The sequence below is a fragment of the Cavia porcellus genome, unplaced genomic scaffold, assembly GCF_034190915.1.
Source record: "Cavia porcellus strain 051 isolate PalLab524CR breed Dunkin Hartley unplaced genomic scaffold, mCavPor4.1 scaffold_25, whole genome shotgun sequence".
NCBI classification, from domain to species: domain Eukaryota; kingdom Metazoa; phylum Chordata; class Mammalia; order Rodentia; family Caviidae; genus Cavia; species Cavia porcellus.
The window spans coordinates 7,130,706-7,154,035 of record NW_026947508.1 but is presented as its reverse complement, the minus strand read 5'-3'; the positions used below and the strand labels follow the sequence as shown (position 1 = coordinate 7,154,035).

The 23,330-nt window shown below is 57.7% G+C and overlaps 2 protein-coding genes across 3 annotated transcripts in view; one reads left to right on the top strand and one right to left on the bottom strand.

The window, feature by feature from the left end:
• The first annotated feature begins 957 nt into the window (after window positions 1–957).
• Window positions 958–2,735, top strand: Nppa (natriuretic peptide A). Its single transcript, XM_063235206.1, has 3 exons — window positions 958–1,505; window positions 1,617–1,943; window positions 2,437–2,735. The coding sequence occupies exons 1-3, from the start codon at window positions 1,380–1,382 to the stop codon at window positions 2,446–2,448; spliced, it is 465 nt and encodes a 154-aa protein (XP_063091276.1). The 5' UTR covers window positions 958–1,379; the 3' UTR covers window positions 2,449–2,735.
• A 2,054-nt stretch (window positions 2,736–4,789) lies between these two features.
• Clcn6 (chloride voltage-gated channel 6) overlaps window positions 4,790–23,330 on the bottom strand; it is a 30,230-nt gene continuing 11,689 nt past the window's right edge. Inside the window, exons 6-23 of one of the 2 annotated variants that reach the window (XM_003471421.5) lie at window positions 21,302–21,408; window positions 20,799–20,925; window positions 20,164–20,231; window positions 19,019–19,077; window positions 17,592–17,724; window positions 16,913–17,026; window positions 16,476–16,642; window positions 15,867–15,993; window positions 13,556–13,682; window positions 13,217–13,370; window positions 12,893–13,052; window positions 12,699–12,805; window positions 11,621–11,807; window positions 10,652–10,809; window positions 10,418–10,574; window positions 9,126–9,233; window positions 8,916–9,041; window positions 4,790–7,436 (exon numbers count right to left, since the gene is read on the bottom strand). In XM_003471421.5, the coding sequence (XP_003471469.2) occupies window positions 7,356–7,436; window positions 8,916–9,041; window positions 9,126–9,233; window positions 10,418–10,574; window positions 10,652–10,809; window positions 11,621–11,807; window positions 12,699–12,805; window positions 12,893–13,052; window positions 13,217–13,370; window positions 13,556–13,682; window positions 15,867–15,993; window positions 16,476–16,642; window positions 16,913–17,026; window positions 17,592–17,724; window positions 19,019–19,077; window positions 20,164–20,231; window positions 20,799–20,925; window positions 21,302–21,408 (2,267 nt within the window). In that variant the 3' untranslated portion in view covers window positions 4,790–7,355. The remainder of the gene's footprint in view (window positions 7,437–8,915; window positions 9,042–9,125; window positions 9,234–10,417; window positions 10,575–10,651; window positions 10,810–11,620; window positions 11,808–12,698; window positions 12,806–12,892; window positions 13,053–13,216; window positions 13,371–13,555; window positions 13,683–15,866; window positions 15,994–16,475; window positions 16,643–16,912; window positions 17,027–17,591; window positions 17,725–19,018; window positions 19,078–20,163; window positions 20,232–20,798; window positions 20,926–21,301; window positions 21,409–23,330) is intronic. The other variant, XR_010042942.1, reaches the window with a different exon arrangement.

Below are 23,330 nucleotides of genomic sequence, written 5' to 3'. Positions count from 1 at the left end.
GGTAAGTGACAGAACCTCTAGGTCTCAGTTCTGTCCCTCTGTGCACAGGAACAAGACTGTACCCACCTCCTGAGGAGGGGTGAGGTCACACACAACTCTCAGCTCAGTGCCTGGCCATTTCCAGATCGCTGTCCTGCAGTGAAGGACATGGTCCCTGGCACATGTGGTCCCAAGGTCTCCACTCCTTTGAGCCCTACAGGTGCCCGGAGAGGGGTGCAGGGAACTTCACGTTTTCCTCTTTTTACAGACGGGCCCTGATCCGGCTGCACCTGATCTGTCAGGGGCCACAGTGCCAGCATCCCAGCCCCTCCAGCTCAGGGTCCCCTCCCCACGCCATGTGGATTGTGCAGAAGGTAGGGTGACACTGTAGTCCTAGCTCAGAGGCCACTTGGTATCTCTTCTCCAAAGGGACAGGGGCATTGCGGCCACCGTGTTCTGTCACTGCCTGGCTCCAGAGAAGGACCTGGAAGGCACAAGGAAAACTGCACCCCACCCTTGTCCCCGCGCCCCTCCTCGCCTCAGCGTCCTCTTGGGAAGGGTGCGGCCACTGCAAGTGGACAGAGCGGGAGCCAGAAGCAGCTGTGAGCAGAAAGGCTGAGAGGGCGGGGCAGCATCCTCAGCAGGGTGGGGAGGGATGGGGTGCCCCCTCCCCGACTCCCCGTGGCGTTTAGGCTCGGGAACTGGATTCTTGGGACTCGCATCACATGTGTTCCTTGCAGACTCTCCTCCAGGACATGACTCCTGCCCAGCCGCCTAGAGGGGTGGTCAGGGGTGAGGCTGGGGTCCGCCCTTGGAGCTGAGCCCATGAATCAGGTGTGGCCGGAGCATCCGCTCTGCCTGCAGCCGCCGCCCGCCACTTCCTCCTCTCCCGCCCTTATTTGGAGCCCTTGACAGCTGCGCCACAAACAGAGCAGGGAGCTGGGCGCCCGCCAGCGTCACCCTCCGCTTCCCGCGTGGGTCCTGCTGTCCAGCAGAAAGAATCCTGCGGCACGGTGGCGCTCAGATAACCCAGGACTCTTTCGCTCTTCTCACACCTTTGAAGTGGGGGCCTCTTGAGGCAAATCAGCAAGAATGTGGCTGTCACAGCAAAGGGTCCGGGGGCTGCTGGGGCTGCCCACGGTGGGGCTGTGACAGGCTCTGCCGGACTGATAACTTTAAAAGGACATCTTCTGCTGGCTCCTCACACTGCTGCTTTATCATAAGCTGCAAGTGACACAACGGGGAGGGTTCTAGCCCTGCTGCGCTGGTCGAGAGCTGGGGGCTATAAAACAGAAGGTGCTGGGCAGCTGGGGGACAGTGACGGGCCGAGGCCGAGAGAGAAGTCGGGGAGGACAGAGAAGAGACAGCCAGCACCAGGACACTCCTTGACCGGCGTCGGCATGCGCTCCTTCTCCACCTTCGCCGTGAGCCTCCTCCTCCTCTTCCTCGCACCCCAGCTTCCAGGCCAAGCTCGAGCCAACCCCATGTACAATGTCGTGTCCAACGCAGACCTGGTGGACTTCAAGGTAGGGCCAGGAACGGGGGCCCAGCCTGGGCCCAAAGGGCTTCCCGGTACTGGGTCAGTTCCTCTAGACTTCTGAGACCACTCCCTCCCCCTGTGTTTTCTTTCTGTAAAGAATCTGCTGGACCACCTGGAGGAGAAGATGCCCTTAGAGGACGAGGTGGTGTTGCCCCAGGTTGCAAGCGAGCAGAATGAAGAAGCGGGGGCCGTACTGAGCGCCCTCCCCGAGGTGCCTTCCTGGCCTGGGGAGGCTGGCCCTGCCCAGAGGGAAGGGGGTGCCCTCGGGCGAGGACCCTGGGACTCCTCCGATCGATCTGCCCTCCTGAAGAGCAAGCTGAGGGCGCTGCTCGCCGCCCCTCGGAGTCTGCGCAGGTCCAGCTGCTTCGGAGGCAGGATGGACAGGATTGGAGCCCAGAGCAGCCTGGGCTGCAACAGCTTCCGGGTAAGAGGCGATGGGGCGAGGGTGGGGGGAGGAGGAGGAAGACGACTGGTTTTTTGGAGATTCAAGTCTTGCTCAAGGGTCTCCTGGAGAGGAGCAGTGCAGAGCCTCACTCCTGGGATGCCAGCCCCAACGTGGCAGGTGTCCCCTAAGCCTCAGGACAGTGCTGTCAACTCAACAACAGCCTATAGAAATAAAGAGTCACCAGCACTAGAAAATTAGGGTGCTCACAAGCCAAGTCCTCTCTGCTCTGCAATGTAGCAGTCTGTGTCTCCCAGGGCTGCGGGCCCTGGAGAGTGAGGGAAATCACAGGACGAGCCTGCTTGGCTCTAATGAGCAACCACTCACTAGTCATGGGAAACCAACGGGGTCTTAGACTGCAGAGGAGGCTGCTGGGAAGGGACCGGCCGGGGCAGTTCAGGAGGTCTGGTACTGTCCTATGAAGCTGATTTTCCAGCAGGTCCCCAAGCCAAGCATTTTTGTTTCCTCTTCATAGTACCGAAGATAACAGGCAGGGAGGACGAGGTTGGCCAGCCCTGGGGACAGCCGGCAGAGCCCCTCCTCCCCTGGAGTCTCTCCTGCAGCGAGGCCTCACGTCACGGTCATGGAGTAGTGACGAGCACTGGATTGGAGCTGCCGCTTCCCGCCGGCACGTCTCACGTTTGTGCTACATGTAGACGACATGGCTGTATTGTGGTTCTCCCCCCTCGCCCACCCCGTGTGTTACCAGACCCTCACCTGTAACCCACAGCGGCTGGAAATACGAATAAACTTCAGCACCACGGACAGAAGCCAGCAAGGACTCTGATCTCTCTTTTCCCACCGTCCTGGTCATTCAGCCTTTGGGAGAGAAGAGCACGCTTAGTGTCTCCTCTGTCTCTCTGTCTCTGTCTCTCTCTGTCTCTCTCTGTCTCTCTCTCTCTCTCCTCTCTCTCTCTCTCTCCTTTTTGTCTTAGGCATGTTTTTGTGGGGTTGGGGTGGATTCAAATCGCAGTCCTCCATCTACTCCGCCTAAACTCCAGCCTGTTACTGAGCCAAAAAAAGAGAAGCCCCTGAGGGCCAGAAAGGCATTTATTTTTATCTGGAATTGTTCATTAAGTGTCCTTGTTTACTAAAATCTCACAAACATCGGGACTTATTTCCCTGGCTCTGCAGAGCTGCAAGTACTCAGGAGACAGCATTCTTAGTGCTTTTTGGTAGCAGCTTGGGCGTTTTTAGAAAACGAGGACACCAAGAGGGCTTTCTCTGATCCGTTCGAGTCACCTGCGGGAACCCAGCAGGCCCCACTTCCGGTGTGGACCACAGCCGGAGCGTGAGGGTGGTGAGAGCTGAGCAAGTGAAGAGAGTTTGCTAGGCTGACAGCCAGGGGTTCCCGGGCTTCGGGACCTGCGGGGCTCGTTCATGAATTTATGTGGCCCTGGGGACTGACGGCAGGGAACCATGCAGGTGTGGAAAGTCACAGCCAGACATCCCGAGGGGGAAGAAACAGGGCTGTGCACCTGCTATGGAAAAGGGTACCAGCCCGAGCAGAACATGCCAGATACTAAGTGCACCTTGAGCGGGGACCCTGAGCGCCTCGCCAGCCCCCTCCACCCAGCGTCTCCAGCACCCCCTTCACCTGCGCACCCCCTCTTCCTGCCCTGTTTTTGCTGCCCCTCCCTTCCCGTCTGCAACGCCCAATTATCAGGCCCTCCGAGGACACTGGTTCTGCTCATTCCTCAAGATGCGCTGGAAGCGCCTCCCACAAGCCTTTCCTGACACGGCACCCCGTAACCCAGTCTCCACGGGCCGTGTTTCACAGCTGCTATAGTGCAAAAGCTTGCTGTGTGCATGACCACGCGTGCCCGCACAGTCAGGGATAAATGCGCATCAGCTCTCCTGAAGCCAGTGCTGCACACCCAGCGGCCCCAGCGCCTCAGCACTAGGCTTAGGCAGTGTGGGGGAAAGGAAACCCAGCAGCAAGAGCGGGCGGGTGGCACAGACGGACAGGAAGGGCGGGAGCCCAGCCTGATCATTTCCAACCCTATCGCTCCTCATCTGGACTTCAGAGGCGTCCGGGTCCTGGCCCAACCTTGCTGTGGGATTCCCTAGAAAGGGCAGACGGCAGCGGGGCACCCTGCTGGGCTGCTGCTGTCACACGGGGTTCCCACTGAGCAGAAATGACACGCACAGCCCCTGGACTGGAGACCTGGGCCAGGTGGAGGGGCTGTTTCTGGTGGAAAGGCACTCGCAACACTTCTTACAAAACAACAAACAAATGAACAATAAGCAGAGACAGCAACTCGTCACATCTGAAGATCTCGGCTCAATTCTTTCTCTTCTCATTGGATTGGGGAGATTCCTAGAAGCAACACCTCAGGAAACCAAATGGAGGGTGCCCTTTGGCACTGGCGGGAAGAGAGGACTCTGACGGAACAAAGGTTAGTAACTCGGATGCCCCGTGTTGAGGGGAGAAAGAACACAGTGGGGAGCACGGGACTGTGCTAAGATCCACAGAACCAAGCCGGCTGTGAATCCCAGCGTTTAGGAAGCTGAGGTAGGAGGATCACTAAGAGTTTGAGGCCAGCCTGAGCTACGCAGTGAGTTCAAGGCCAGCCTGAACTGCATAGTGAGACCTTGTATCAAAAAAAAAAAAAAAAGTGAAAACAATATCCACAGACAAAAAACCCAAATATACGCCTCCTTACAGCAGGACACTAACACAGTGAGGGGACCTATGGAGGAGGGCTCAGCTGGGTAGCCACAGGAGGGACAGCAGGCTGGGACCCACACTCCAGTGCTCAGCTACTGGAAGGAGGGGCAGGGTAAAAGCCAAATGTCCCTCCAAAGAAAGCACCGAGGGACGAGGCTTAAAGGAGACAGATGCAGACATTTTATTCTGACGTGTCACCATGAGAATGTCCAAGTTCCAAAAATCCAAATAAAAATAGAACTTTACAAATTAAAAAAAATACAATTTATATACACAGTGGAATTAGCTAACATTACATACAAACCAACAGTGCAAACAGAGAGGAGGAAGCCGCTCCGTGGCAAGGACCACGGCCGAGGGGCCGAGGCAGCACTGCCGTTTACACTGCTGCCCTTCCGGAAGCTTCCTGGCCACCGAGGGCCACGTCAGCACGCTGTTCCGCACCCCCACCGTTCCCCACACGGCTGGAACAAGCAGGCGTCCCTTCCAGCCAGGAGCTGTTAGTGTAACAAGGTCACGAGCAGATCACCTCCCAAAGCACGGGCTCCACGGCCGAGCGGGGACCCGGCTCCCAGCCAGCCCCCCTCCGGTCCCGGGAACAGCCGGCAGAGAGGCCAAGTCCCTCTCGGACATCTTCTCAAGGTGCCTCTGCACTGGGGACCAGGAAGCAGGGCACAAGGCATGCAGTCGCAGCCCTGTGTGGAGGGTCGTCTTTGGGCTTTTCTGGAAAGGGCAGGCACACGGGAGGGCGGGTGTGCAGCGGCCCGACAGGAGCCTGGCTCAGGTCCTCCTCGGTGCTGTCCGTCCATCCATTCGTCCGTCCGTCCATCCATCGGCTGCAGGGGGAGGGCGGTGTCTGCATTCTACCGTCTATTTCTGGGCTAAACTGGTGGTGACTCAAACACAACAGGACATGAAGAGGGATAAATTCCAACAACGTTCACCAGGGTGGCCGAGAGGCAGGCAGCTGCAGCCCTGCCCTGTCTGGGCTGGGCTTTTGCTCTGCCTATCTGCGAGGGCTGGGGACAGAGGAGGAGTTTCTGTGACAGTCACACTATCGCCTGGCATATGCACTTGACAGGCAGGCAGTCACAGCACCCGCCTGGTCTCCTTTTTAGTTTTGCAGCAGTGGAGCTGGGACCCAAGGTCTCAACATGCTACACAGCTGCTCCACCACTGAGCTACACCGCCAGCACTCTGTTTCAAGGGAGGTCTTGCTAAGTGTCCCAGGCTGACCTTGAGCTCTCCATCCTCCTGCCTCAGCCTCCAGAATAGCTGGGATTACAGGCATGTGCCACCAGGCCTGGCAACTGCGATCCTTCCCCACGAGAGGAAGCAGCGAGGAAGTCGAGCTCCAAACACTGCCTTAAAATGAAGCAGCCGCCCACTGAACACAGTCCCATGACAGGCTATGACTTCCTGGACTGTCTACGGGGAGGATCACCCCAAGTCACAAGTCAAGGCATCCTAAGAAGCTGCGAAATGTAGAAATCAGAGTCATTTTGGTCAAAAAGGTAAGCAGGGTAAGGGGCAGGACCACGGGAAGCAGAAGCAGCCCTTTGCAGGCATGGCCAATTCCGAGTGCACTGCGCGCGAGACACGAGTGGCCTGGTCGGGTCTGATGCAAGCTCAGGCTGGCAGGAGCCCCCAGGCCCTGAGGCCTCAGGAGACTTCACGGGTCTAAAAACACTAAACGCAAACGGTGCCATCTGAGTCCCGGGGGCAGCTGCTGCAGGAGGGCTGCTGGGGCAAGGCCGACACACGGGAGGCTGCGGGAAGATCATCGCAAACCCTACCCTGGGTTCATGCTCTGTAGGGCCTGGAGGCCTGGGAGGGTGCCACCCAGGACCAGACCAGGGCTGGGCTGGGGCACAGCTCCCTCCCTCAAGGCCAAGGCCACAGGTTCCCCTGCCCTCACTGAGCCCAGATGAAGTTCCTGCCTGTGACTCCCTGTGAGGACAGAGCTGTGGCCAGCAGGAAGAGAGGGCTGAGGGGAAGATAGCGTCCTTCCTGAAGAAGCCACTGCTTCACCCTACACGTCCCTTTCAGGGACCTGGCCTGGGACAAACTGCCCCCCACATGTGAGACGGTCCCGTTCCCCAGGGGCCAGGGAAGCCCATCTGTCTCAGGGGGCCCTACTTTGGGCCCTGCAGGTGAGGCTGAGGATATGCGGCAGCTAGGGTCTCACCAGGAAGTCACTCAGAGACCAGCGGTCAGGATGGGCAGGGAGAAGGGGTCTGCAGATGGGGACAGTGGTCTAACCCTGCACCCGAATTTCTCACTCGCAAACCACTCAATGCTCTGTCCTGCAGGCTGGGGCTCCTAGGAGACTTGAACCTCCAGGAAGCCAAGGCGCCCCTTCAGATGGATTAAAGAAGACAAGGTTTGAGGGAAGGCGGCCTGCCCGAGGGGAGCCTCGTCAGCGCCCCATTCCTACACTCAGTGATGAACTGGATTCCGCAGCTGGCCTCGGCCTGAGCCCCTCCTGAGTGCTGAAGGCAGTGGCAGGGCTCCCCCAATGCCGGGTGTGGGACGCGGGGCGCAGGGAACAGGGTACTTGCTGAGGAGGCCAGAGAAGTCCCAGCTCTGACGGTTGGTTCAACACCGTTCCTGGCGCCTCTGACCAGCAAGCGCTGGACAATCCCAGGCTTCTGGGAACCTCTGTGTCCTGGGACAGCGTGGCCGGTGGCAGCCGCAGTGTGAGCCGGAGGCGGGGACAGGCGTCAGAGGGTCTGGTAATGCTGCCGCAGCCGTGCCTGCAGGAACTCATGTGTCAGGTTGTGCCGTGTGATGATCCCCACAATCTGGAAAAGGAGAAAAGCCAGGTCACCCCAGGGACAAACCCATGGACAAGAAAGGGTCCAGCTTGGCCAGTCTGTCACAGAATGGAGGTGGACTGGGGGCCGGATGCTTGGAGACTGGGGAGACTCTCCTCACAGTGCTCTACTTCCCAGAGAGGACCAAGTACCAGAGCTTGGATGCAGGTACCAGGGACACACAACTCCAGGTGGCTTCACCGGGGCTGGCTCGTACCCACCCTGGTGCAGCTTTAACCAGCCTCCTGTGGTGGCCCTAGCCCTCACTGGGCCCGCTGACCTCACAGGGAGAGAGTCGCCAAAGGCAGGGGCACTGAGGCTTCCAAGTCTGACCCTGCCGCACGTCACTGTCCCTGTCCCTGTTGTGCAGAGCTGTTTCCCACCACCCTGTCGCATCAGTCCGCATCACGGATGACAGGGCCCCAGCCACAGTGCAAAACGGCAGAACTGGTCAGAGAGCTGGCAGTCTCATCACAGGGAACACAATCCCATCTACCACAGCATGCCGGGTGTGGGTCAGGGTCCCCTGGACGCCACCCTGCTTTACAGGGACATCAGTTCCTGGAGGGCTGCTTGGTGACACGGACCAAAAGTCTCCAGAACAGAAGCTCAAGAAAGGACTGCAGGGCTGAGCGTGAGGCCCTGGACTGCACCTCTGTCCAGGAACACAAGGCCGCTGGTTCCTTCCCAGCACAAAGACAAAAAAGGATGCGCTGACCCTGCAGACAGAGGTCTTCTGCTGGGGACAGTCCTCTCCCAGAGTGGAGAGTCACACAAAAACTGGACATACGAGCACTCCTGGACCGAGGACCGCAATGCCGATGAAAAGCCGGTGCAGTGACCTCTGCAGGGCAGGATGGGGGCTTGGTTCTGTTTGGCCATCTGTGTTTCCTTATTTTTCTCAATGGAAAACAGCGATCATACAACAAGGGGAAAACACAGTTCTGAAATGAAGTAACGGAAAGCCCATAGCAGCCCTTACTGGGCATGCTTTTTTTTTTTTAATCGGTACTGGGGATCAAACTCACGACTGCCTGCCTGCAAGGCAGGTGCTTATGCTGCTGAACTAAATCCCCAGCCCCCATGGGCATGCCGTCTTTTAAAGTGCTCAGCTGTCCTGTGTGTTTGAAGCGCTCTCATCTAATACTCCCCGTCCTCTTGACTGGAGGGGAAATGCGGAACAGACTCGGGTGGCAGCGAGGGGACCTTGCGGTGCTAGGGAGGCACCATCCTGCTGGAAGGCGGAAGGGCGCCATGGCGCCACCTGCTGGCCATGTGCGCAGGGACAAGGCACAGAGGGAAGTTCCAGAGCCAGCAGGACAGCAAGAGACAGCTGCCCGGCAGACTGTGGTCTGACAGCCTCCGCAGGGGATGCAGCACCGGGACACCCACACCCCCACTGAGGGTCCTTTCTCCAAGGTGCGAGTGTGGACCATGTGGCAGTGGCCTGGGTTCCCCAGGACTCACCTCCCCAACGGCGTTTACCACAGGCAGGTGGCGCAGGCCCATGGTCCTGAACAGGTTGAAGACCTGGGAGGCGTGGGTGTTGGGGGACACTGTGAAGGGCGAAGGGTTCATGTATGGGGTGACATCCTGCAAAGGAACAGCAAGAGTCACCTGTAGCCTGGACACAAAGGACGGGACCCAGCAGCGTGCACACAGGATAGCCCCGCTCACCACGATCATCCGCGGGTTGAGCAGCGTGAGGTCCAGGTCGTGGATGTCGGGGTACCGCGGGTAGTCCTCGGCCATCTCGGCGTAGGACAGGCGCGGCTGACTGGCACTCTGCAATTCCAATCAAGACAGTGGCCTGGCACCAGGGCCACACCTACCCTCTCCTTCTGAGCTGGGCAGGCTGCAGGACAGAGCCGCCTGCTCGCTGGGGTCACCCTAAAGCTCGATGAACTTCTCTTCCCTCAGCTGGGAGACCCTTGAGGGTCTCCAAGGTGTAAATGAGGGTCGAGCTTCGGGTTCTGAGCACAGCGGAGCAGCAGTGACCTTGAGGGAAGCAGGGTCTCTGCATGGGATCAGGTTAAGGTGAGGTCACCACGGATGAGACCAACGACAACAGATGAATCCAGTGACAGATGTCGTTACAAAACAGGGAGAACATGAGCCACAACTCAGGCAGAACTGGAGGGACGTGGCTACGGCCAAGGAACGCCAAGCGCAGCTGCCACAGAAGGTAGGCAGAGGCAGGCTGAGTCCTCCCAAAGCCCTCAGGGAGGCGGGGCGAGCCACAACGCGCGTTTGTACTTCTGGCCGTGAACTCTGAATGCCACAGAGCTCACGGCGATTTGATGCATCACCACAGGACAGAAATGAGCCAGGTCACTGTTCCTCACTCCAGGCTCTGAGGTTTCCGGCCATTCTCACCCTGCCAGCCGTGCATGTACAGCGGGGCGGCACCATGGGCTCCCAGGCTGGGCGCAGGGTCCACAGGCACTGGCCTCTGCCCCCCCGCCCACCTCCCGGGCAGAGCTGCCCTGTCACACTGGTCCAAGCCCGTCAGCGGCCCCTAATCCCTGCCTTCACAGGGCCAGGCCACGTCCCGCAGGATCCAGTCCATGCCACCCCCTCCACCCTTTTGCCCCACAACAGCTGGGCTGGTCCTCCACTCCCACCAGAGCCTCGGCACCCCCAGGGCCAGGACCCCCATGCCGCAAGACCCTGATGGGAAGCAGGTCTCTAGCAGCTGTCTGGTCTCCCGTGAAGGCCAGAGTGTGGAACGGGATGGTCTCACTTTGAACAACATCCCAAAACTCAAATGAAAAAGAAAACTATTTCAGGGCTGACATGGAGGGATGGGTGGTTTTTCTTTCAACACACTTAACAGTTCGTTTGCACCAGAAATGAAAATACAGAAGCTCTGTGAAAAGCCAGCGAGAGACCCGGCTGCAGAGAACCGGGCTCCCCACGCCTCCTGTCACCAGAGGCAGCACAGGTGCAGCAGAGGGACAGGGCCTCACCGACTGGCTCTCGGAGTAGCAGACGCCGCGCACCAGCAGGGTGACGAGCTGCGAGCGCAGGACCAGGCCGTGGAAGGTGAGCGGGCGGAAGCGCTCCTCCATGGTCCAGTCTTCACTCGGGGACTGGTCGGGGTACAGGTTGGGGTAGGGGGTGTATCTGTTACACAGAAACCAGACGCTGCCTAGCACAGCCGAGCGAGGGCGCCGCGCCAGGCCCAGCGCCGCGGGCCGCACCTGCGCTCCAGCATCTGCTGCAGCAGGTCCTCCTTCTCGGCCGGCTCCTCGGGGGCCAGGTGCTCGTCACACATGTTGCGCAGCTCGCTGGATGGGTAGGACTTCATGGACTGGCTCCGCTTGCGCTGCTCCCCAGCCCGGGTGAGGATGCTGGACTTCTGTGGGTGGGCAGTGGGGCAGTGACAGGCTGCCACAGGGCACCCAGGGCGGCACCTGTTGGGCCCAGGGCCTGAGAGCAATGAGACCAGAAGCACCCTCCTGCTGCAGCAGTGCGCGGGACTCTGGCTCAGGGCCTTGAAGTCACGAGAGCCAGTAGGAGTCGGTGAGGGGCTGTGGCGCCGTGTGGCACTGAATGAACCCTAGGCCTTGCACGTGCTGAAGAAGGGCCCGACTGCTGAGCTGCACCCCAGCCTGCCTGGTTCCTAACATCCAGCCCTGCACTTTGGGAAGAGCACAGAGGAAATGACCCCCATCCCTATCTAGAACTGAGGCAGTCTGGGGGGACTGGGAGACACATGGCTGCGCCTCCCAAAGCCAGCCAAGCAGAGAGCCGTGTGGACACATGGGAGGTCAGGCATGGGGCTCGTCCTCCTCCTGGCTTTCAAGTCAGGACTGATATGATGACAGGGACCATCCAGTGTCCGCTCCCACTAGGACCCCCAGGGCACCTACAGAGAGGTTTCCCAGACCCTCTTATTGGCCCTGACGCTCCAGATCAAGTCCTGCTCTCTTCATCAGGCCTGAGTCCGCAGGGGAGGCCTGCCCCTACTCAGTGTCCCCTTCCTATGGCAAGGTGACAATGCACATCTGCCCAAAGCCCAGGACTCTGCCACTGTCACATCTGCATTCCATCACACGGTGGAGACCACACAGGTTTCTGGGCCCTTCTGAGTACACCGGGGCGGGCGTGACAGCATGGACAGTGCGGGGGGGCCCCCACTCCCTGCCCCACCACGCCGCCCCACGCACCTTGAACCTGATGTTGTTGCTGATGAGCTGGTTGCCCTTCATGAACTCCTTCTCATTGCCACGGTTCTCGGTGACCACGGGGAAGGCGTGGTGCACGGTGGTGCGCAGGATACTGACCAGGGACTGGATGCGCGTGTGCGGGTAGACGTAGGTCAGGTTGGGCTCCATGATGTCACTGGCTCTCAGCCTGGGCAGGGGAGACCATGCAGCCTCCTGAGGGCCACAACCCCGGCCACGGGTGGGACAGGCCATGCTGAGTGTCTGTGGGGGCCACCGGAACCCCGGGGCTCCTCTGCACTTCTGTCCCATCTGTGCAGGCTGTCCTGACGCTAGGGTCAGCTCCCGGTCTGTCACACTGGTGGGCCTCTGCTGGTTCACAAGGCCCACGGCCATGTTCCCTCACCACAAACCCGTGAGCTTGCAAACCCCCTCTGCAATACTTGAGGGCCCTGCTCACCACGAACCCGCAGTCAGACTAAACCAGCAAGCCAAGGGTCCCTCTGCACATTAGGGGCCAACAAGCCATGGATCCGGCCCCACACGGCATCTGTGGTTGCTTTCCTGTCACAACGCTGGGGCTGAGGCACAGGATACGACATGCAAAGCTGAGAGTATCTGCAATGCGGCCCTGGGCAGACCCTAAACCCCTGTGCAAAGGGCCTCGCCAACCCCAGGCAGGAGGCGCAGCATCTGTGTGGTTCTGAGGTGGGTGCCCAGCATGATGCCAATCACGGTGACAGGTGGCACTCAGAAGGCTGCGTGTGGATGGGCAGGTCTCACTCCTGGGCTCAGTGTGCACTGAGTATAAACAATCACACCACACACAGGATCCAGAGATCCTGCTTCACACTGAACCAGACTGCCACGTGAGCCACATGGCCACGGAAGGCCGTGCCGGCCCCTGAGCTCCCAGCTCAGCACTGCCAAGCACACTGGGAACAATGTGCCTGCTCCCTCCCACTCAAGAAGCTGGGGCCGCCACTCCCCATGCTAAGCTGGTTCCCCATGCTAACCCCAGCATTCTTTCAACTCCAAAGCTCCAAGTTCTGACACGGCAAGAAAGAAACAGGGCACTTACTTATCCATTTCCACCTCCGTCTCCCATTCCAGGAGTGGCACGCCTCGAAGGCCCACGTGGATGTCATAGATGCCCTTATTGAAGAAGTCCCCTGTCCATTTGGCCACCTGGAACACAGAGCAGAGGCCTGACAAGAGGGCAGGCTCTGGGGTGACCCAGACCCAAGCCTGAAACCCTGGAGGAGATGCGCTCACCATCAGAGTGACCATGATGGGGAGCCCATAAGTGATCTCATTGGTAGACTCGATCAGGATGACCGTGAGGCTGATGGTCATGCGGACGACCCCTCCCAAGAACGCTGCGGCTCCGATCAGCGCGAAGGTCCCTGAGTAGATGTGGCCCAGTCCAATGTAGCTGGTGAACAAACAAACCAAGAAGGGGTTTAGAGACACCTCGGTGGGCTGAACGGTGGGGTGCAGGGGGAAGGGGGGGGTGACAGCCTGCACACCGTGTGTACACGTACACACACACACACCTGGAGAAGCATGCACGCGCACTCACACATGCACATGCTGTACCTCTTTAGGACATTGGCAACTAAACGGCCAAAAGCTGCTCCACACAGCAACGATGGAACAAAGAGCCCACTTGGAACCGAAACCCCATAAGTCCAGCAGGCAAGCAGGAAATAGAGGACGAAAAACAGCCCCAAGGTGACGGCGCTGAAGGTCCCTGCAAGGGAAGAGCTGACCTGAGTCCCACCTCGGAGGCTGCCAAGTCTCCCAGACCGGCTCAGCCCCAGCCGGGCCCCCTTCTGGCACCGGGGCTGTCCGGGCTGGCTGCGCAGATGGGAAGCCCTGCTCCCATTCGGAGAGAAGGGCAAGCCTGGCCCTGGCACGGGCGCAGCACGCACTCACCGTCCTGGTGGAAGAGCTGGAGGATGGCAGACTCCTGGGGGTTGAAGAAGAGTGTGGCCATGTCATTGTAGGTCTCGTTGGGACAAAAGAAGGTCTTGATACTCGAATTCACATCTTCTGATGTAACCTGCAAAGCAGCGATCAAAAGGTCAGCGACGGGCAGCTGACCGGGTGCTCCAGAGTCTCCAGGGGGCAGCTCCAGTGAGGACAGGAGCCTGGCAGACACCTCTGCCTGCAGGCAGCAACAGCTGGCAGACACCTGAGAGCAGCAGACTGTGATGTTGGGTTCTTTTTGGATGCAGCACAAAGAATCAGGAAAAAGACCTCCGTTCCTCCATGCTCATGATGAAGTGTGACCACACCATGGCTGGCCACGGACTGGACTCTGCTTCGTCTCAGTGCTGAGTTTTCAGTGACACCGCTAGCGGCCAGGCCCAGGCGTCACAAGGATGGTAGGAAGACAAGGTAGGCGAGAGGCAGATGGCCGGGAGGGGTGTCCAGGCCACCACTTGACTCAGAGCCCCAAATGTTTTGTTTTGGTTTAGTTTTTTTGGCTTTTTGAGACAAGGTCTCACTATGCAGTTTAGACTGGGCTTGTACTCACTCTGGAGCCCAGGCTGGTCTCAAACTCACAGCGATCCCGAGTGCTGGGATGACAGGGGTCACCACGCCTGGTATGAGAGCCCCAACTGAAAACCACCTTTGCTCTGGATTTCCTCCAAAAGGAGCCCACCTGGGTAGGAGGCCTGACAGTGTGCTCCTGGCTCTAGTGCTCCAGCGGGGAGCACAGAACTGATGGGAAGTTTGCCCCTATTTGGTGTGGGATGAGACTAGGTGTTGGGGAGCGTCCCCTGGTGGCGGGACCTGGCAAAGGAGAAATGTGTGCAGGGAGCCAGCTGTGCAGAGTGGAGCTGGCAGTGGAGGAGCAGTGGAGAGGGGACAGCTTAGGAAGCAACAATGCAGGCTCTCCCGGGCCATGCCTGCAGGACATCCGGGAAAAAGTCCCAAGATCAGGAGCACTGAGCAGCACCAGAGCCCTGCCTGGAAGCCAGTGTGTCTGCGGAAGCAGAATGCAGACTCCAAAACCAGCTTTCAGGCTGACTCTGCCACGGCTGATGACCTTGGAGAGGGGATGCTTCAGCTTCCTAGTCTGTAACACACTGACAACACCTTCCCTCAGGCTGCACGTGCTGCTCGAGGGATCTGGAGGAAGACCTCGTTCACCCCCAAGGGATGCTATCCCCACCCAGCAGGCCTGTGCGGTAAGGGTTCAGAGATGTTGGTGCGTGCCGTGGAGAATCTGGCGGACAGTAAATGTGCCACCCAACAATCCTAACACTCACAGGAACAGTTTAGGTTCTAGGAAATCTTGTTTTTGGGGGAACTGAGAGTTGAACTCAGGACCTTGTGCCTGCCAGGCAGGACCATGTTGATGAGCTATATGCCCCGGCCTGGAAGTCCTGAGGTAAAGAAATACATTTTAAACTGGGCATGGTGACAAGTAACTACAATCCCAGCTACTTGGAAGGCTGAGGCAGGAGGATCGTAAGTTTGAGACCAGCCTAGGCAACTTAGTGAGATCTTGACTCAAAGTTTAAAACAGGGCTGGGGGCGTAACTCAGGGGTAGAGCACTTGCCTAGTATGTGTGATGCCCTTGGTTCATTCCTTAGTACCACAAAAAGAAGACCAAGTGCCTATTTAACTCTGGTTAGGCTACTAGACCACAGAGTCCTTTCTATCTATCCTGGAACCATACACATCACTGCTCTGTAACAGAACACAGTGCAAAACACTGTCTGCCAACGACACAGCCTGAGGAGTAACCAGCAACAGGGGCCAGTAAACAACTTCTATCAAGAACCAGACAGCACACACTTCAGACTCTGCCAGCCACATGTAGCCCCCATGGACACTTAGCTTGGGGCCACGATGGCTGCTGAGCCCAAGATGACCCACTCCAAGCCTCTGTGGACAAGTCCTGCAGAGCCTCAGAGGCGCCTTCAGCACCAGGACCAGAGGGGCGCTGACCAATGCAAGAGACCGTCGAGAGCAACGCGAGGACAGAGCGCAGGGAGAACACTTGTCGGACTCGCCCCGAAGCTGGGTCCAAGGAGGCTCTGCTCACCAGAGGAGCTGGGCCAGGGTGGGTCATAGCAGTCACAAGGTCACACAGCCTCTCGGGTGAAGGGTGATTACATGCTGCTGCCCCTGGCTGTGATGGGCATGCATCGGTGACCTGACGCGTCCAGCAGCTCTAAGCACAAGCGATTTCTGGGTGCAGAATGAAGGTAGCAGAGGTACTGGGGTTACCTGGAGCTGGAACGAGCCATTACCGATTTGACTCGAAGAAGACATCTGTCGGCATTCTCCCAGCACCATCGAGGCCACAAAAACCACCACGGTGGTTACCAGGGACACCAAGAGGCTCTCCAGGACTCTGGGGAGCAGAGCACAGCCATCATGACACAATGAACAGACCCGGAAACACACGTCTTGCTGACCCGCCCCACTTTCTGCAGTCACCACGCATGTGCAGAAGCGTCACATCTGCTCTCACCCTGCAGCTGGGTGTAAAGCGTGGGTATTTCATTGACTGACTGCACTCATCAAGGAGACTGCCGCATCCTCGTCTCTCCCGAGGAATGAACAGGCTTCCACGCTAGGTCCTGGGCCGGAGGGGCTCACCAGCCGGCAGGGCAGAGTGGCGCAAGTCCCCCACACCTGCAGGCCAGCTCGGCTCAGCCCTGCGGCCTGTCTGATGAGCAGGGCAAACTGATGGTCCATGCTCAGCCTTAGGCCAGAAGTCAAAGCTGACGCGGGAAGCAGGGTCTGCTCGTGTGACTGCCTTCCTCAGGAGACGGCCTGGCCCACACCACCTCAGGGAGCCCCAGCAGGCTGCAGAGGTGACTGCACAGGTACCTGACGAGCTTAGGTTTCGGGTGCACGTTTCGCATACGGTACTTTGCAAGCCTCTTGTTCAGACAGTTGAATGTGGCTCCTAGGAGGCCCCCAATGACCCCCATCACGACGAAGAAACCCAAATCCATAGCAGTCCAGAGGTGACATTTTTTATCAGAGTCAGAGCACTGAGAGAAGGGAGCAGAGGGGGAGGGAGAAAAACCAGAGTGGCCATGAGCACAGGAAGGAACAGAAGAGGAGAAGACAGATGGAGAGCTGAGCCGCCTTCCCTGCTGGAGGAGTCCTGCCCTGGCGAGGGCGAGAGCCCAGGAGGCGCTAAGGGCCGGGGCTTCCTGCAGGTGTGGCACCCGCCCTCTGTGCGGCCCTGGCCTGTGCTTTACAACCCAGCGAGTTTCAGGGGCCCAGTGCGACATCGTGGGAGAAAGGACAAGACAAACCTTAAACTCGCCGAAGTTCAGCAATCCAGGGAGCTGGAAGGAGCCCCAACTTCCAAACTGAATTCCAGATCGGAAGAAGTTGAGGGTGAAGGTGGCAGACATGGAACAGAAGAGCTAGGAACAGGTGACAAAAAGAAACAGTCAACAGGGACACGTCTGTCTCCCAACACTTTCTCCTGAAGCCCACTGCTCTCCCTGGAGACCTGCGGTATCTGGCAGGGACACGGCTGGCTGAGCACCGTGGCAGAGGTGACCGCTGCAGCTTAGTGCCTGGAGGGCGAACAGCTGCACCTGGACTCTGCCACAAGAGCCTGTTTATGGAGACTTGCTCTGGCACGGACCCGCAGCACCAGGAAGGGGAGTTTATGGGAGGACACACTGCTCCGGGCATGCCAGGGGTCCAAGTCCTAACCCTGTCACTCGGCCTCAGGAGAGGGCCAGCTTTACACTTCCCAGCTGGGGCCCCCGAGGAGTCTGGGGTGAGCTCTAGCGCCCAGGCAGGGATCGCCGACAGGAAAAGCAGAATCGCCCAGGACTTGGAGGTTGTGGCAGCTATGGCAAAGAAGCTCCCAGTGAGCGGCCCCAGCGTCACCGCATGGTGGTGCGGCACAGTATCTGCATTAGTCTGGGAGCTGAGGGAAAGCCTAGCAGGTGGCTGCCAGGGTGAGCGGTGTCTCACCACTTTCCACGTGAGCCCTTGGTTCCAGAAGGACGAGCCCTCCTCCAGGCTGAACAAGGTGCCCCCAATTGGGGCCCCAAAGGCCGCTGCGACTCCTGCGGCTGCCCCCGCTGATACGAAGTCCCGCTTGTCTCTGAGGAGAGGAGTCACAGACAGAGAGGGGTCCTCAGGCTGCAAAAGCAGTTTCTCATTCCCGAGCCGTGTGCATTGTCTCTCCTGACCCATGAACAGGGTCACAGAAGAACCCTGCCCCTGGAGGGCAACTGGGCAGCAGATGCAGGTCACCTGCTGGTCAGCACAGCCCACGTGCTGCAGTTTGGATCTGAAAGGTCTCCAAAAGGCCTTTCTATCATGGGCTGGTGGCGCAGCCATGGCACCAACAAGAGCTGGAGGAGCCTTTAAGAGGTGGGCCTGGAGGGAAGTAGTCATCTGGGACCCGCCTTGGAGGAGACAGTGGGACCCCAGGCCCTCTCCTTCCTGTTTCAGTTCCTGCTTGTGAGGTCAACAGGACGGATACCCTCAAGAGCGTAAGTCGAAATCAGCTTTTGTGTGAAAGCTGATTTCTCGCAGGTACTTGTTATAGTAACGAGACTCTCACAGGTTGCCCAGCTGCAAGGGCTGCCCTGCCTGGGAAGCGGGGCTCCCTGCACCCGGTCTCAGTGCCAAGCCTAGGGGCAGACAGAAGGTTTCCTGTGATCCCTGCTGGGCCTCCATCCTCCCAGAGCTCTTCCAGAAAACCCTGGCATCAGTGAGACATTAGCGCTTGCTGGCTTGCAGGGATGAGAAGAGGCCCAGATGCTCACCTGGGCCCCAAGCCCCCGGGCCCTGCAGGCTGTGCAGCTCAGCCACCCCAGGCCCCAGGGCTGGAGAGTCCACCTGGAGGGTGGCTCCCAGCACAGACAGGCCCTGAGCAGGTACACAGTTAGGACTATAAAGTACCGTCTTGATAATATACCCACTTGTGCCCTTTGTTGGTCAGGTTTTTCAGTCTTTGAGTTTATTACCTTTATTCCTTATGGCGTGGCAAAATAAAGCCACAATGCCGACCTGACCATTTTTTCAGGAGAAAAATGCAAACCCCTTGCACTCCACCTTCTGACACTCAGGCTGCATCCAGCCTGCTGAGCAGGGCCAATAGAGGTAGAGGAGCCAGAACAAGTACTAGGTCGGACCGGAAGTCCATTAACTCTTTCGTGGCACTGGAGATTGAACCAGGGGCCTTCACACTGAGCTACATCCCTAGTTTTTGTTGTTGTTGTTTTTTTTTTGTTTTTTAAGACTGAGTCTCGTTATGTCTCTAAGATGCCCAAGCAGGCCTCAAACGTGATCCTCTGCCTCGGCTTCCCAGAGTACTGACATTACAGGTGTGGGCCCCTGTGCCAGCAGTTTCGTATTTTTCGAAGAACCGCTTCCTAACGTTTCCATACCTGTCACTTCGGAAGTAGGGGAAGTTAAACTGAATCTTCCGCAATGAGATGCTCTGAAACTAAAACAAGAGAAAACGAGTCAGAGAGAGGCCCGCAAGGACCGGGCTGCAGGCCCACAGCACCTGGAGGCGCCTCTGCACACCTGGGCAGATGTGCTGCAGGCAGGCAGTGTCCAGCACGGCCACTGGAAAAAGATGAAGTCACCTCTCTTACGGGGAACTTACTCTTCCTGCTCCCAAACTTCTAGCCCCTTGAAAACTGCATTTTGTGTGGAGTCAGCAAGTGAGAGAGAAAAAGGGGAAAAGCTGGCGTGGGCTGCAGGAACCGAGCGCTGCTACACAAAGGAAGCGGGCTCTGCTGGGCAGCGGGCAGGGGGCGCGGGCCTGACCCAGAGCCACTTCCCAGCCCATAAAGCCGCTGGCGCGCCACCGTGCTTGGTTCTTTCACCGCCGGCCGTCCCTCGGAGACCTTGCTATGAGGCAAGAGCAGCAGCAGCCCCGGAAGAATGAATCTCTCGGCTCTGCCCCAGAGCTCACAGCACCTCTCCTCGGCAGGAGAGCGGGAGACAGTGCCGGGCAAGGGCTGGGACTGCTCAGACTGGCAGCCAGATGTCTGAAAAAGCCCTCAGAAAGGGCGCCTCAGAGTCCTGGGCAAGTTCCCCGCCTGTGAACTGAACTGCTCAGGTGGCTCTTGAGAAGACAGGCGTTGGCAGAACCCTGCCCGTGAGCAGCCGTCACAGTCACTGGGCCAGGCCACGCAGAATCAGCACGGAGGGGCCCCAAGACTACGCCAGCTGGTCCTCCCTGCCCGCTGGCCTGGCAGCATGGAGATGGCCCACCAACACCACCCGACGGGCAGGCGCCCGGCAGCGGCTGCGGAGCACCAGGTGGCCTCGTCTGCCCGTGCTGCACCTTTCCTCAGTGTCCTGTTTCTGCTCTCTGGACTCAGCAAGGCAGCACACAACTCTGAGGTCCAGGTTATGGCCTCTGCTGAGTCAGATCACAAGATTCTCTTAAACCAAACGGCGTCAGTCCAAAGTCACGTTAGGGTGGCCTGAAGAGTTTCCCCAGTCCATGCCCAGCCATGTCCCTGGCCCAGACAGGCACCTACTCTGAGGGATGTGGCCCCAGCCCAGTGGGCCTTACCTGAGGAAGGCCAGCTCCCACCACGGCCCCGCTGTGGATCATGGGGCCCTCCTTCCCCACGAAGAGGCCTGGGACAGTGAGGAAGAGACAGTTGTCAGCACGGGGGCCTCTGGCTCGGGAGACTTTTGCCATAAACCTTTTCCGTGACCCACACACAAGCGCAGGGAAGGCAGAGCCCAATCCCACCAAACCAGTACCATTTAAAATCCTGCTACGAGGTCTGTGTTCCAGAGCACAGACCCACTGCCTGCCTGTTAACGTGCAGCCCTAGAGCTAAAAACAGCTTTTACGTCCTCCAGTGGACGCACTCTCAGTGCCTTCCTAAGTACCCACACCAGATCCTGGACACTGCTTCTTGGCCCAAGCAGCCTAAAAGATCTGCACAAAAACGTGCTGACTTTGCTAAAGGCCAACTCCATAACCAACTAGATGTGCACAGCTCAAAACAAGGGGGAGTGTGTCAGGCGGCTCTGAGTGGCACCCACTAACAATGTCTGCATTTAAAAACTTGCAACAGAAAGAGCAGACACTGCTCAGTGCGGGTCCCTCAGCGGGCGTTTCATTTACATGCACAATGCTTCCGGTCAGCCTGGCCCCTGACTCCTGAAGGGTGGGAGCTAGAAGGTCGCCCTTACCGCCTGCCACAGCAAACAGCACTCCGAAGACTTTGCAGAGCAGGGTCCGCAGCCGGACGATCCCTGGCACCTTCACACCATTCAGATAGCATTTGATCTCAGGGATCCCGGAACCTGCGGCCACTGGCTGATGGGGACAGGAGACACACCCGTCAACTCAAATTCCACTGCCTTCCCCCACGTCATCAGGGGCGTCACAGGAGTGGGGCCCGCCCTGACTCCTTAGTGCCCCTTCCCACAGGTCCCTGGGAGTCTGCCTCAGGGAGCAGTGCAGTCCGCTTCTGGTTGGTCCTGGTCCGTGGGTCTGCATGGTCCCCAGCTGACTCAGGGCGCTGCGGTGGGCAGCAGCCCTCCCTGATCAGGAGTTCCCTCTCTGTTCTCACTGCAGCCGGGACTTTTCCTCTGGAGACCCCGCTTACAGGACCCTTCCGCAGGACCCCGGGTGCCCCCTTCGGCTGTTTCCCCACACCTCATGCCTGCCAAGCAGTGTCCAAACAGCTCACCTCGATGAGGACCAGAAGGCTGGCCAAGAAGACGAAGACCAGGTTAAAACCCAAGAGTTCCAGGAGGGACAGGGCCAGGCAGCCCTTCTGGCTGCACTCCTCCACCGCTGCAGAGCCGCAGTCAAGGAGAACAAGCTCCCAGCCCTCGGCGTCCCTGTTACCACTGGAAGAGGTGCGGCTTCCTCTCTCCCAGTCACACCGGCCGCCGAGCACCCGCCTTCCTGTTCCCCATGCGCGTAGAGCTTTAGTGCTGCTCGAGATAATGTTCACAGTAGGAACTACTTAAAAATATGGACCACCTGTCAGGTATTCTGGTGCATGCCTGTAATCCCAGTACTTGGGAGGCTGAGACAGGAGGATTCCTGTGAGCTCAAGACCAGCCTGGGCTACACAGTGAGTTCAAGACATAACCACATAGCAAGTCCCTGCCTCCAAAAAAACAAAAGTAAAAATGTAGACTACCCGGCTGAGGATTTAGCTCAGTGACATAAGCATCTGCCTGGCAAGTGTGAGGTCATGAGTGTGATCCTTGATATCAAAAAATAACTAAATAAAAGACTACCTCAAATGCTATAAAAATGTTACATATGCTTACAAACCTTTAAAAAAAAACCTCAATATTATGCCGTATTTCCCTCAGGTATTTTTAAAATAAGACATTAGATACCATTAAAACAAAAACAAAAAAACAAAGCTAGGTACAGTGCCATGTGCCTGTAATTCTTGCTTCAGGAAAAAGGGACGCTGAGGTGGGAGGATCATGACTTCAGGGTCAGCCCAGGCAATATGCAATACAGCAAGACTCCATCTCAAAAAGCAAACCAAACCAGAAGCCCCACCTTTTTCTTTCCACCTGTCTCTGGGAGAAAGCACTAAGGTGAATTCCCACGTGCTCCGAGTCTGCACCGTTCACACTGTGCTTTGCCTGTTCTGTGGCTCTCCTGGCTCAGCATGTACGTTTTCTGAGGATCAGCCACACAATGCGCCCAGCCTGTCTGTGTAAGGCTCTGCCATGTGAGCGCACATAGTTTTCCCAGTTTTCCTGTAACTGCACAATGGGAGCTTCTTTTTTTTTTTTTTTTTTGGTACCAGGAACCGAACTCAGAACCTTGTGCTTGCCAGGCAGGTGCCCATGCCACTGAGCTATATCCCCGGCCCCACAATGGAACTCTTAAAGTTAGATTTTCTTCCTTTACAGACAAGTGCCTCCAGTGTAGGGCTCTCTGCAGCTCCCTGGAGAGGACAGAATATGCAGAAAGCAGCACCAGGAGGTCAAGCCCGGCTTCCCTCCCTCGCGGCTCTGCTGTGCCTGCGTCCCCTCCCGCGCTGTTCCTCGTGACACGGGACTCCGACACACCTGGGCATGGCCCCTCCATCTCCCCAGAGCTGGCTCTGAGCAATCCTATCTCCTTTCTACTGAAATAAACGGCCTCTTCTGATCTGGTCAGTGAGCCCGAGGTGGCAGTAATGCTCCCAGCTGGCGACTCTGGCTTGCTGGCGTCACAGGGTGTGACCACCTCTGGATGGGTCCAAGGTCTCTGGGTGAAGAGGAGCTTGTGAGTCACAGGGACGGGCACCTTCGGAGCCTCCGCCCGTAGCTTAACAGCTTTCAGGTGTTCTCCTCTAAGACCCTGTTCACGCTCTTTCACATTTTTCTATTGGACTGCTGGGATTTTTTCTTTCTATATTCTGAAGACTGAGAACTTTTCAGCTCATCTATAATGTATTATTGTTTTTGTTTGGGGATTTTAAAATTTCCTTTATAAATGGAATATTAACTTTGATGTGGTGAAGTTTATTGATTTTCCCCTTACAGCCTATGCCCACTAGGTTGTTGTTGTTGTTGTTGTTGTTTTTTAATGCCCACTAGGGTTTTAAGCAACTATTCCCTACTTTTGGTATCTTCTAGTCTCTTAAGACTTTGTCTTACTTACTGTCTAGAATTTAGCTTATTTATAATATGAACAGAAATCTGTTTCTGCACATGGATAACCAAATGTCCCAGAGCGGTGTATTAAACAACCCAACC